The sequence below is a fragment of the Apaloderma vittatum genome, unplaced genomic scaffold (genome assembly GCF_000703405.1).
Source record: "Apaloderma vittatum isolate BGI_N311 unplaced genomic scaffold, ASM70340v1 scaffold3578, whole genome shotgun sequence".
Lineage (NCBI taxonomy): Eukaryota > Metazoa > Chordata > Aves > Trogoniformes > Trogonidae > Apaloderma > Apaloderma vittatum.
This window is the reverse complement of record NW_009732258.1, coordinates 4,024-16,269: the sequence shown is the minus strand read 5'-3', so window position 1 is coordinate 16,269 and position 12,246 is coordinate 4,024. Positions and strand designations below refer to the sequence as shown.

At 47.3% G+C, this 12,246-nt stretch overlaps 1 protein-coding gene across 1 annotated transcript in view; it reads left to right on the top strand.

Moving 5' to 3' along the window:
• The window catches only part of MAP2K5 (mitogen-activated protein kinase kinase 5), a gene marked incomplete at its 5' end in the record, with an annotated part of 80,992 nt that extends 69,252 nt beyond the window's left edge, over positions 1-11,740 (top strand). Inside the window, one exon of the mRNA XM_009875436.1 lies at positions 11,636-11,740. Coding sequence (XP_009873738.1) covers positions 11,636-11,740 — 105 coding nt within the window. The remainder of the gene's footprint in view (positions 1-11,635) is intronic.
• Positions 11,741-12,246: the final 506 nt, after the last annotated feature.

Here is a 12,246-nt window from a genome sequence, read left to right as displayed (position 1 = left end):
GCAGCACGGGAACGCGCACGCAGGTTTATTAAAACCGTAAGAGGAAAGCACGACGAGCCGCAGCCGACGAAAAGTTCATTGTCCCATAAACGTGCATCTGCCTGCTCGGATTTAATGGGGAGAGACTGGAGTAAATGCTCGCCCGGTGTAAATCAGGACGGGTGGAGAGAGCTGGGGTTTGCAGCGGGGAAGGGCTCCCGGTAGGGAACGGTGGCATTAAAATACAAGTCTGAGAATGGAAATGGGTTCCGTGGCCTCGGTCATTTGTTCCGTGGCCTCGGTCATTTGTTCCGTGACCTTGTGAGACATTCAAAGGAATTTTTTTAATTTTTTTTTTTTCTCTCCCCCAAGCCGACTAGTGGTGATATATATTTTGCCGCCTTCTCTGTGTTTTCAGCAAGCTCCGTGCGATTATTCGGACGTCGTTTCATACCTGTGCTTTTTCTGCTCCCAACATGGGGTGATTTGACAGTATGTTCATGCTTGATCATTCAATGCTTGTTTTATTTAGCCGCTTTACTAACCCTGGCAAACATGGGGATGTTAGTTTGCACTAGATGCAGACGGTGTGTAGGCATGGAATTCAATATGATTCTGTGGGATACCTTTAAAAACAACCTGTTCACCTGCAGAAACTTTATCTCGGAAATGCTAGCTAAGTGCAGGCTGTTTCATTTTCCCTTTTTGCTTCCAGACAGATAATTTTCTGGTGATGTTTTGTTTTGTTTTGTTTGGTGTTTGTGTATATGTGTGGAGGCTTTTGAATGCACACAGCATTTTTTACTCCAAGTTTTGGATGGAAAACATTTAGGAGATTGTTTCAGTTTACTCCAGTGTGGTGATTTTTTTTTTTTTTTTTTACTTTTCCCTGTCAGTCAAAACCAGTTTTGAGAAATAGAGAAAATGACTGTTTTTTCTGCCCTGCTTTCCCAGTCCAGAGGAACACTTATTCCCGGTCTGAAGGAAATACTGTATCACCTTTTAATGTCTGACTAGCTCTGGTCTCCAAAAGACCATTCCAGTGAGGCGTCAGCTGGAGACTTTCCTGCAGGTGCATCTCCGTTAACATTTGGGTTCAGGTCAGGTGTGCCTTTTGGGGGTGAATCTCCTGCTCTTTCAGACCTACCACTCTTTCATTCTCATCACAAGACAGGTCTCGAAGCTCATGAATTCCATCGATTTCAAATGAAACCAAACCACATGTGCTCCAGGCACACACCTAACGAGCTCCAGCTACTAATGGGCGCTGTGTCCACAAACCAGACCGGAGCTGGTCAAAAGTAAAACCTCTTCCATCCCTGAAACACTGCACCAACCGTTTCACTCTGCAGATCCGCTTCTGTTGTCGACAGCTTGCTAATGTTGACATACTCTATCAGCCCTGGGCCACTCTCTCTGTTCCTCTTCTTTTTTTTTTCTTCTTAACCTCAGCAGCACTTGCAAAAAAAGCCGACTCCAATTATATTTTGGTTGCTTTAGGTTTTTTTAAGAGTCGTCCCAAGAAAAAGGTACCTTTGCTGGGAGTTGTTTCATCTGTGAGCTAAGCGCCGAGAGGCATGCCAAGCGCCGTTATTGGTTTAACAGCAAATATCAAAAGCAGAACCGCTGCGGAAAGAGGGATCTGCAGATGGGCAAATAGACTCCTCTGTGCCACAGCCAAACCCAAAACTCGGCAGTAAATTTAAGACTCGTATGTGCCACAGAAAGGGAACACCAAAAATTGGACCCATCCATGTATGCACCCACGCACACCACCACAACAGGAGGGGATTGAGTTGTTGGGAGTCACTTTCAGACTAGAAAACTCGAAGGAGCTGCACTGATTCCAACTAATCCAACTTGAAAAAAGAAATCCCTCTCGACCCTGAGTTTGGTGATGAGTTACCAACGTGGACACATCAGTCAGGTGCACAACGGGGCTCTGAGGACTCTTTTTAGGGCCACCAGCACATCATTGGGCTCTGCCTAATGTCCAAAGCTTCAGAAGGAGGTTGAAAAAAACCTATTTTAATCATAATGGTATAGGAAAAAAAAAGGTTTCATCGTAATGGAAGGATCTGTATTGTTGTTTGAAAATGGAAATTCAGGTGTGATGTGTGAACAGGTGCTCTTCAGGTTAAGGTTTTCATGTTTAAGTTAAGCTGTTCTTCCTGTTGGACCATCCGTTATGCTTGGGGACTGCTGATACTTAAAAACAAATCCTGTAAATTTCAGCAGAATTTTGACACCTCAACAAAACTACTGAACCAGCTGAAAGTCACTTGAAATTAACTTTCTCACTGAAAAAGTGAAAATGCTTTGGTAAAAACTAATCTACAAATAGAGAAGTAGTATACAAAAAAACCCGTAATCCTTCTCAAAAAAAAAAAAAGATAAGCAAGAAATATAGCTTCAAGACCCCACTGCTTAGTAGCATTATCCACTTATCTTTGATGTATCTTGTATCATCTTTTCACTATCTGAAATATCATCAGAGGGATAAAATCATTAGCGTGCTAATCTAGATAGCCATAGTGCTAACACTGACCTAGGCTAATCTGCCTTTGCAATTTCAAGAACTATGTTTGACTCCTCTGAAAGTAACCTTAAATTGTAGTCTTGTAAGAATTCCAGAGCTGTATCCTTCACTCCTTCTCCTAATGAGGTTATGACCAAATGCTCATTATAATTGCTTTAGACTCCTTTTAATTTTCAAGCTTATTAATCATAAGAAGAGTTATTTAAAATTGCATAAATTAATCTTAGATTAAAAGCCCATCAAAGCCTCGAAACAATTAAGAATAAGTAGGATTTCCCTGGGGCAGCAAGTTTTATTTTAATAGTGTAGTCAGGTGGATATCAGAACATTGAAGTATGGTAGTGATTAATGTATGCAAAATTTAAATGAGAGTTTTTAAATGGCAAATCTAAATCACATATTGACCTAACTGTAGGCTTTAACTGCATTGTCTGTCATATATTTAAACTGTTTAGTAATCAACATTTTAATTACAGCGTGTGTTAGGGAGGCCATGCAACAAACAAAACTCTCCGCTTCCTGACGCTCTGCCTGGAAGTGTTGGGCAGGCTGGGGCTGTGCCGGCAGCTGCGCAGAATGAGGAGAGACAGAGCAGGAGCTTCAAGCAGACTAATGATACTTGATTTTTGCTTCTGGACGTCTTCTTGTCCCTGCTTCGTCTCCGCCCAGAAAACGCCACCGATTGATGCGGCTCTCTTTGCTGCCCACATTGTTCTCTGGACCAACAGGTCCTTTCTGCCCTCTGAGCTGGCGGAAGCTACAGGTGATGTCCTCATGATGGGATATTCCGTGAAAGCATTACCTTCGGGGGGCTTTTGACTTCGGACTCCAGGAGTCCCTGTGTGCGCTCAGGCCGCCTGTGCCACCCTCAGCTTTGGAGCCTCCTGCTGCTCTGTCTTTGGCCCCTGCTACGGGAGATTTCGCTCCAGCGGCCAGCCAAGAACGGGCTCTGGGGGATGCAACGTTCCTCACCGAGCACAGCGAGAGGCAGTCCTTGCCCTGAATAGTTGCTGTTCTGAGGATGGGAACTGGGAGAGAGAACTGGGCCAGTAAACACTTGGTCCCAGATCAGTCGCAGCCAGGCAAGGGCATCGGAGAAGCTGGTACTTAATGGCTAAACCTGCTGCTGCAGTTTGACATAGGCTGTCCCCATCGCTGCAGGTGCTGCGTGGAAGAGACAAAGAGGCTTCGCTTCTGGAGGAGAGTGTCTCTGGGAGCAAGGGCTGGCCTTGCTGGTGCTTCGGGACAGTGGGGCGACGCTCTCTGAATGTCTCCTTCTCTGGAGACAGTCAAAACCTGCCCGGCCACGTTCCTGTGTGACCTACTCTAGGCTAGATGATCTTTCAAGGTTCCTCCCAACCCCTAACAGTTTGTGATTCTTCTCTCCAGACAGGCATGCTAAGCTGCCCGGTTGCTGCCGTTTCAGGCACTTTCAGACATTCACCCTTCTCTTTGAGGGGTCACCTCCCATGATCAAAGCACACCCTAAAATTGTAAAAGTGAACCAAGAGATGCAACAGCCAGGTCGCACTTAAATAGCGTCTTGGGGGCTCTTTGCACCCACGTCTATATTCTGCATCTCCGTGGATCAGTGCGAGCATTTGAAGCCTTCAGATTTTTTTTTACCCCACTCAAGCCTTAGAAGTGAGCGACGGAAGGAATCTGCGTGGAGCAGCCCCCGAGGAGGACTCTGACACCTTCCGTGCCTGTGAATTAACAATGTTTTGGGAGTCGGCAACAGAGTATTGGCCTGAGGATTCCTCACTGCTATTCCTGGCTGTGGGAGCAGAAATGGGCCTGGTGGAAAGCTAGCACAGATAATTAGAACAGCATTTAGTTTGGCTTGTCCTTGGAGGCAGGAGCTCTAGATGTAAAATCCTGCTCTACTGGAGGCAGTGGTAGAGCGATGAAATCTTAAACATGCTGAGGTGACTAGAGGGGGACAGAGGGTCAGTCTGGGGTAGCTTGTACTCAGCATTTCGTGCTTCCAGATGTCCTGGGAAGACAGTGCAGCTCCAGAGCTGCGATTTGTGTTTGTCCTTTTGGAGGTCTGACTTGTGTTCCCATTAGACATGTGAACGGGCAAGAATTTCCCCACGAGCCTGTGCCCTCAGTTAATTACAAGAGCTGTAAATAGCAAAGGCGCACCAGTAGCAATGGGAGAATAGCTGGGACGTGTGTGCTGGTTTACAGCCCAATTCTTACTTTTCCAGCAATGCAAGGCTCGCGCTCCTTCAGCCCAGGGGTGAGGTGCCAGCCAGGCTTTTCTGATTTGACGTTCGCACGGTGGCTCTCTGATCGAGCTTGCCTGTGAACAGAGAGAGCAGTGCAGGTAGGTGTGGGATATCCCAGCTGATTCAGGAACACGACAAACGCTGTGGTTTGGTTGTGTAACACTGAGTTACCGCAGACACAGGCTGGAGTTTTGCTGAATAGGTGTGGTGGGAATGGGTACAGATGGGTCCCTGCAGGCGGCCGTGGGGCATCCACTGACCCACAGGATGCTCTAAAAGGTCTCAACTCCTGCTGCCAGGGAAGCCTTACTAGTGTCGTCGGAGGTTAGGGAGGGGGAGCAGGTTTCAGGTTCTTCTTTTGGTCTTAGCAGGTGCCCCGATGTTTATGGGTGCCACGTTTTGTGCAGGAGAAGCTCGATGTTGATGCATCGGGTGCACCACGGAGACATTCAGTGCTGCAGAGCAGTGACGTGCTGTTCCTGGCCGTGCCTGATAAACTACAGCATTGTCTTCTCTTTCCTCTCCTTTAAAAAAATGGCATCAAAATCGTGTGTTAAGCGGAGAGTGAGCTTCCCTTAAAGCAGCCTGTAGCCATCAGTAATATTTATTTTCTCTATTTGTTTTAAGCCTGCGAAGACTGTGGTTTCCTCCATACTGTCCTGATGGAGCCCTGACCAGCAAGCGTGCAATGCCCCTAGCCCTAATGTGCCATTAATGATAGGTTAATGTACAGTATAATGTTTTTTGGACTATGGGTTCATTACACTTCTGAGTGCAAGGTCCTTCTGCAGAGCGCCCAAGGTCCCATTGCATTATATCATGCAATAAAAATACTCTTTTCATATCACACACTAATAAACTGTATTTGAAACGCTGTCTAAGGGTACTGCCATCGTCTTGCTAGTCTGTGTCTGCAACAGTTGGGATCTTTTTATTGTGGTTTTTGTCACGCCGAATTCAGATTTTTTAAACGAGATGCATAATCTCGCTGCTTCTGGAGCACAGTCCTTTAACTGCACAGTCTGGGAGGGTTCCTGCAAAAAGCAGCATGAAAAGGATGGCACTTGCAACCAACAGCAAGGCTGTTTGTTTCCTAACCCCACCCTGTCATTTTTGCAGATGTGCAAGGAGATTGGTGACTGACCGGTATTTCGCACGGGGGACGTTTTTTGTTGCTGTCCTGGCTGAGGCCGGTACCTGCCTGTCTCACAGACCCTTTAAACCAGTCTCACAGCAGACACCCAATTATTTTGTGCCTGAAAAGTGCGCTGAAATCACATCAGCATTGCTTAAGGGACTTTATTTACTGTCTGCCTGTCCTTTGGCAATGTTTAGGGGCCTCGGTGTTGGTCTGAGCCTCCTTGGTGCAATCCGAACACGAGCGTTTTATGGTTGGTGACAGAGAAACCTATTTATGGAGGAGGCTCTTGTGAAGCTTTGATCGTCCCTGTGAGAGCTGGCGTAAACTGTTAGGTGTGCGTTAGGCTGTAGAGCTGGGAAGGGTTCAGGTAGCCCAGATTTGGGGCTGTGGGTGACGCACAGGCCCATTGCCAAAAGCTCTGGGTGGGTTATAATCAGAAATTATGATTCTTCAGGCTGGAGGAGAAGGCCATGAAAGCAAATTGCTGGATTTTAAGGGTAGGTAAAATCATGGAACTTTTACCCTTGAATAATGGCGATTTAATTGACTGGGCTAAATGATTGATGGCTTGTGAGCAATGAGTTTGAATTACCAGGGCTGTGTGTTCAGGGGGGCACTGCCCTTTTAATTTCATGTCAGATATTTAAATCATTTACATTGCCCTCCGCAAGGTGCTCCCCTTTGAAAGAGTTAACCTGTCTGGTGGGACACTGCAACTTGAGAAATGTACCCTTTATCAAGAGAACGAGATGAGACAAGTTCATTTAAAAAGCCTGGTTTGTCATTGTTTATCTAATTTTCCGAGTTGACACACAAAATTAGGCTGGCTGACACTCACGCTGGGGCTAGCCCCGGCCCCGTCCTGCCTGACCTTTCCAGCTCCGAGCTGCCAGGCGGATGCAGAAATCGCTGCCTGTCCCACCGAGCTGGGCTTAGGCAGGCACGGGGAGAGGTTTGGTGTTTGTTTTTCAGTGTATTTAGGGGGCCAGTTAGCCCAGTGGGTTGAGCACGATGCTGACAACAATGACAACACCAAGGTCGCGGGTTCGATTCCTGCTCGATCCCCGTGTGTTGCCTGGTCTAGTCGAGAGGTGCCGTCCCTGCCCATGTCAGGGAGGTTGGACTAGATGATCTCTGAGGTCCCTTCCAGCCTATGCTATTCTATGATTCGATGATTTTTCGCTGCTTGGGTTCTGCTGGGTACACACGTCACCTCATGTTTTTAAGGCCATTTTATTTGCCGATTCGCAACGTAACGTAAGTGGCCGCTGCCTGGGGAGGGGGTGAGGGTGAGGCTGAGCTGGGCTGGAAGCCAGCTAACGTGCCCCCATCACAAAAACGGATGGATGGATGGATGGATGGATGGATGGTGCAGAAAGGATATGCACGCTGCACCAAGAAGAGTGGAATCTCGCCAGGGCAGTGAGAAACCGACCACGGCGACAGAAAATGTATTTTAAGCTCCCACGCGTTTAATTTTTTTCAGTGTTACCTTGCAAAGCAAAATAAATCTATTCGGGAATATTTTAAGTACAGCAGGTTGCTTGCGTTTGTTGCAAGAATATATTGCTCACCGTTGAAGTCAGGGCTGGGACTTTTATTTGTAGCTGAGGCAGTGACCAGAATTTATTAATAGTGTCCAAGCTATTCTGACTTTCATTTTTTTTCTTTCCTGAGGTGATTTTTTTCTCCCAGCCCCATCATGCACCCCAGCCATGCACTAGACCTGGAGTGGTGCAGCTGCATTTTTCCTTTGACAGTTTTGGTTTTCACCTGGTTTGGTTTTCCCTTTTTTTTTTTTTTTTTACCCTTGTTCCTTCCTTCCCTCCCTCTGTAATCTCCCTGTGCCTTCTCTTCCCTCTCCCTTCCAAAGATAACTCCAGTTTAAGGCACTGTTTTTTGAGGTACATGTGTTTTGGACTGCAGGATTTAATGGTTGCAGTACTCTGGGTGCCTGAAAAGGGGAAAACAGGGGACTAGATGCTGAATAGTGGTAAAATGCATGGAAGCTGTTGGAGTGGCTTCAGGAAGAAGTTGCTGAGAGCAGAGGGGACTGCTGCTGGTGCAGACACGATGGTTGGAGGCTGGAGGAAATCTTAAATGAGACATTTCTGGATGCTAAGCCAACCCAAGTCCCTCCTATGTAGTTTGAGCTGCATTTTCATTTCCAATATTGCTGCATGTGGGCATGTCTGATGGCCTCGTGCGTTATCCCCAACTCCATATCACTCTTCGGTGTGTGTTTTCGTTGTGGCTGCAGGAGTGACCACAGCAAGCAGGATGTTGCTGAGTGAGGTGTGATCTAGTGGGGTTGGAAGCAGCAGAGTGGCTTGGGCGTAGACTTCAGCACAGGCTCTGCCCGTGGACGTTGCACGTCCCTGGGCTGCTTGTGACCGTCTTGCTTTTGGGGCTGTCCACCAAGATTTGCAAAGACCAGGCCTGCTGACGCTGTGGTTTTAGCGTTGGTGCAAATCTCATTTCTCCCATTCCCCACTTAAAAACAAACAAACCAAAAAAATGCCTCGCCACATTCTGAAAAATGGCTTCTAGTAAAAACATCGCTTCAACCTGAGAAAAATCTTGACTAGAGCAATATGGTCTGAAACCATGGGAAGTCTAAAGGGTAGGTTCAAGTTAAACTTGTCCCCTTGAGGAGGAGTGTCTAAAAACCCGGGCTTCAGTAGAATAACCTCACAGAACAAAGCAAACGGGCTGGCTGATGTTTTCAACCTCGCATAGCCTGCGATTTCCCTTTGCCTGTTGTGAGTAGCTTACACGTGAGGATCTACCGGGTCTGAGATGTCGTCCTCTGCGGGGAGTCTCTCTGCCATAAAGGAGATTCATGGGAGAAGCGGGCTGGCTTTAATAGCTGGTTTTTAATTGCCCCAATGCATCTGCTTTTCCGTGTCTGTGGGCTCTTGATTGTTTTTCCCTGTTCTCCCCAGCATCCTCAACTCTTGTTTTGTTTAAGAGGCGAAGCAGCTACTTCTGGGCTATCTTGCTTGTAGTAAGCCTTTACCTTGGTCTCGCACCTTTTGCACCCAAAAATACCAAAGTGCTGGGCAAAAAAACCCCGCCCGCTGATTCTCATGAGAGAACAGAGTCATTTATTCCCTTTTCAACCACAAGGCTGAGGAAGATGAAGCAGCGTTGTGAAGGTCGTGCTGGAAAATGAGTGGTGCTTTGGGAATAAACACCAGGACTCCTGTCTCTGGGGTCCCAATCCTGAATGGTTTTCGTAGTAAAACTGAGAGTATTTCAGATTGAATTTGTTTAGTAAAACGATGACTTCCAAACATATGTGGGGTGTCTGGAGTAGGTTAAAAAAAAAGGGTGCTGTCTTTGGCGTTGTCCCTGATGGTTGACGTTCAAGACCAAAGCTGAAGATTTTTAGTAGCCAGGTGTTGGAAGGAGAAAGACACTGTCCATATGCTCAGCGCCGCAAGCATCTGTGTACTTAAATGTGTCATTTTAAGATCATCCATCTTCTTTTGGTGGCATTGAGCTGTCTGCTGCCATCCTCAAAGCTCTTGAATGGATTCTGGTACCTCTGGATATGTTCTTCCTTGGAGGACAATTTTCCAAGCAGCGACTGAGTGTGAGCTCACAGGCATCCGCCTGGGTGGGAAATTCAGAGCACTCTGACAAATTTCAAGTTGCTGCCTACAGCTAAGAATGGCTGAAAGGAAGCAATTTGCTTCAAAAAAATTGAATATTGGGGGAAAACATCTATTTCTGTAGCAGTACAAAGAGCGGACTCAGAAAGGTCGATTACAATGGCAGGTCGCAGCTGCCCACAATTTCAAAGGCCTGGAGATAAAATTAAGGGCTGGCAGCTTGAGCCTGGTGGGAAGTATGGATAAACTTGAGCAGGGGAAAGCGAGTTCTTCGAGCTGACTTTGCTTTGGAAAACTGCAGTGGCAAGAGGGTCACGATTAGAAATAAAACACTCGAGACGTTTGTAGCTCTTCACAGCACAGTCCGTGTCGTGTTCTCCTCATGGGGGGCCTCCTGCCTAAGTCGCGCCGCCGGAGTATTCCTTCCGTCCTTCCTCTGTGAGATTAACTGGGAAGGCAACTGAGCTGGTCCCAGTAAGATGTGAAGAAGGGCTCCCCCTGCCTCAGACTTCCCCCGGAAAAGTTCGAGCTGAGAGTTCCAGCCACTCCAAAGAGTAGAAGCAACAGCATCTCGCGCTTCCTCCGTAATCCTTGTGGATAATGGCATGTTTTGTTCCTGTGGCTCCCGCGTTGGCTGGCCCTGGCCCGCGGAGTGTTTTATTGCCCAGAGCTGATGCTGCCGAGGATTTATTGTGCTCTGTTTAGCCCGGGGCTGCTTCGTCGCTCCGCTCGGTGCCATCCTCCCCCAGCCGACCACCAGGCTTGCTGGGCCCCGCGTCAGACCCGTGAGCCCACTGTGGCCGGCGTCGGGCTGCGCGCGCCGGCAATTCCCACTCGTACATCACCCTCCACCAAGGCTCCCCCGCGGATCTGCTCGTGATTCCTTTCAGGCGTTGTTTGCAAGAGCTGTGACGTTCAGCCTTGCAAAAATCCGAGCTGCTTTTTTGGGTGATTTGGAGTAGAGGTTTTCATCATCCGTGATGGTTTCTCCTGGCGATTGCTTTCTTTCAGTCGTTTCTGTAATTGCAGTGCTCGGTTTCCTGTGGATTTTTATACTTCATTTGAGATTCATCTGAAGATGGCATGTTCCCATCTCTAGGAATGTGGCCAGATTGAGACACGAGCTGCCTAAGCTGGCTGCTGAAATTGCAGGCCGTATTTTTCCTCCATCCTGAGATGCCGTTCTGGTTTTCCAAGGTGTCTAAGACACAGTCTTCCAGTGCCTGCGGTAGCCAAAATATTCATGGCCAAGAATATCGTATAGTCATCCTTGCCATCATATTGAATTCCCACAGTAGCTTCTCATGGAGCTCAGTTATACTTAGGTGAGTTTTTCCATTCTGTATCAGTGAGACAATTACTTGAATGAGCATGAACAAATCCCTCTCTTTACGAGCGCTGCACAAAAAGGAATTTAACACTTGCAGGGATATTGGTGGGGTGTTTGGCTGGGTTTTTTCCCCTAGGTAATTTGTAGAACTGTCTGTCTGAGGGATGCCTGTCCACGAGATAAGGCGTAATGATGAAAGTCAAGGACGCGCATGTCAGCGAGTTGCTGCGTGTTGTCGTGTGGCACGGGCCAGCCCCTGCCCTGCAAACGAAGCAGTTTGGGCTGTGAACACAGATTTCCTTCCTGACAGAGGAGAGTGTCCCATTAATGCATGTGGGAGAGGTGCACAAGGGGGCTGTTAGAGAGAGAAACTTTAAAATTAAGAGATCACGGACCTTTACAAGTGGGTGAGTGGTTTTGGCAGGGTATCTTTCCACCAAAACACCGTTTAGCAGTTGAAAAGCCCGGCAGGCCAGCCTAGAAAGGAGCTGGTTCAAAACATAATAGAACACAAGAAGAAAAAAAATTTAAAATCAGTATTTTCAAGGAGTGCTAGGCCAAGGCCTCAGTAAAGAGTCTGGGTTCCCCCAGCCCTCCCTTCTCTGCAGGAGCAGCGTATGTTGGATAATATGGATCCAAGAGGAAGTTCACTGGTTTCAATCACTCGTTTATTGCCTTTTTATGACGGTAACCAATGTATTTTTTTTAAAGAAAAAAAGCCGACGAACTTCTTTGGGTTTTCACGGGGAGGGTGTTGTGTTGGCGTTGGCTAACTCTGCCTGTCCCCCTTTGCAGGGCCACCCGTTCATCGTGCAGTACAACGACGGCAACGCCGAGGTCGTGTCCATGTGGGTGTGCAGGATGCTCGAGGAGCGGCGATCGGCCCAGGGCCCGCAGTGAGCGGCACGGGCGCACGGCCTCCACCTGCAGCACCAGCCCCGCGCTTCGAACTCGGTCTCTCTCTGGATCCCGTTTTACTAAAACTATTTTCTAGAAGCATCGACAAAAATCTTTCGGGATGTTTGTTGCTGCCTTCCCCTGGCCACCACATTAACAAATTCTCCTCCCACGTTTCTTTTATTGCTGAGCAGTTTTATGTCCTCAGATTATCTTCAGTTAAACTGTACACAGCCTTAAAGCAAGTATTTTATATCTATATTTTTTTTGTTATTGAATGTATTATATATTTCCTGGCTCCAGAGTATTTTTTTAACTGCCAGTCTTTTGCTATTGTACGAATGACACGCTGAGTGTTCAGAGGATGTCGGAAGGAGCTGTTGGCTGTCTTTGGGCGCAGGCATCCACAAAATGCTGGGTTTAAATTTAAAACAAAAGCAAACAAACTAAACAAAAACCAAGCAGGGGTATCTGGAGTTGCCCAAGGAGGTAAGGGGGTTGCCCTTCTG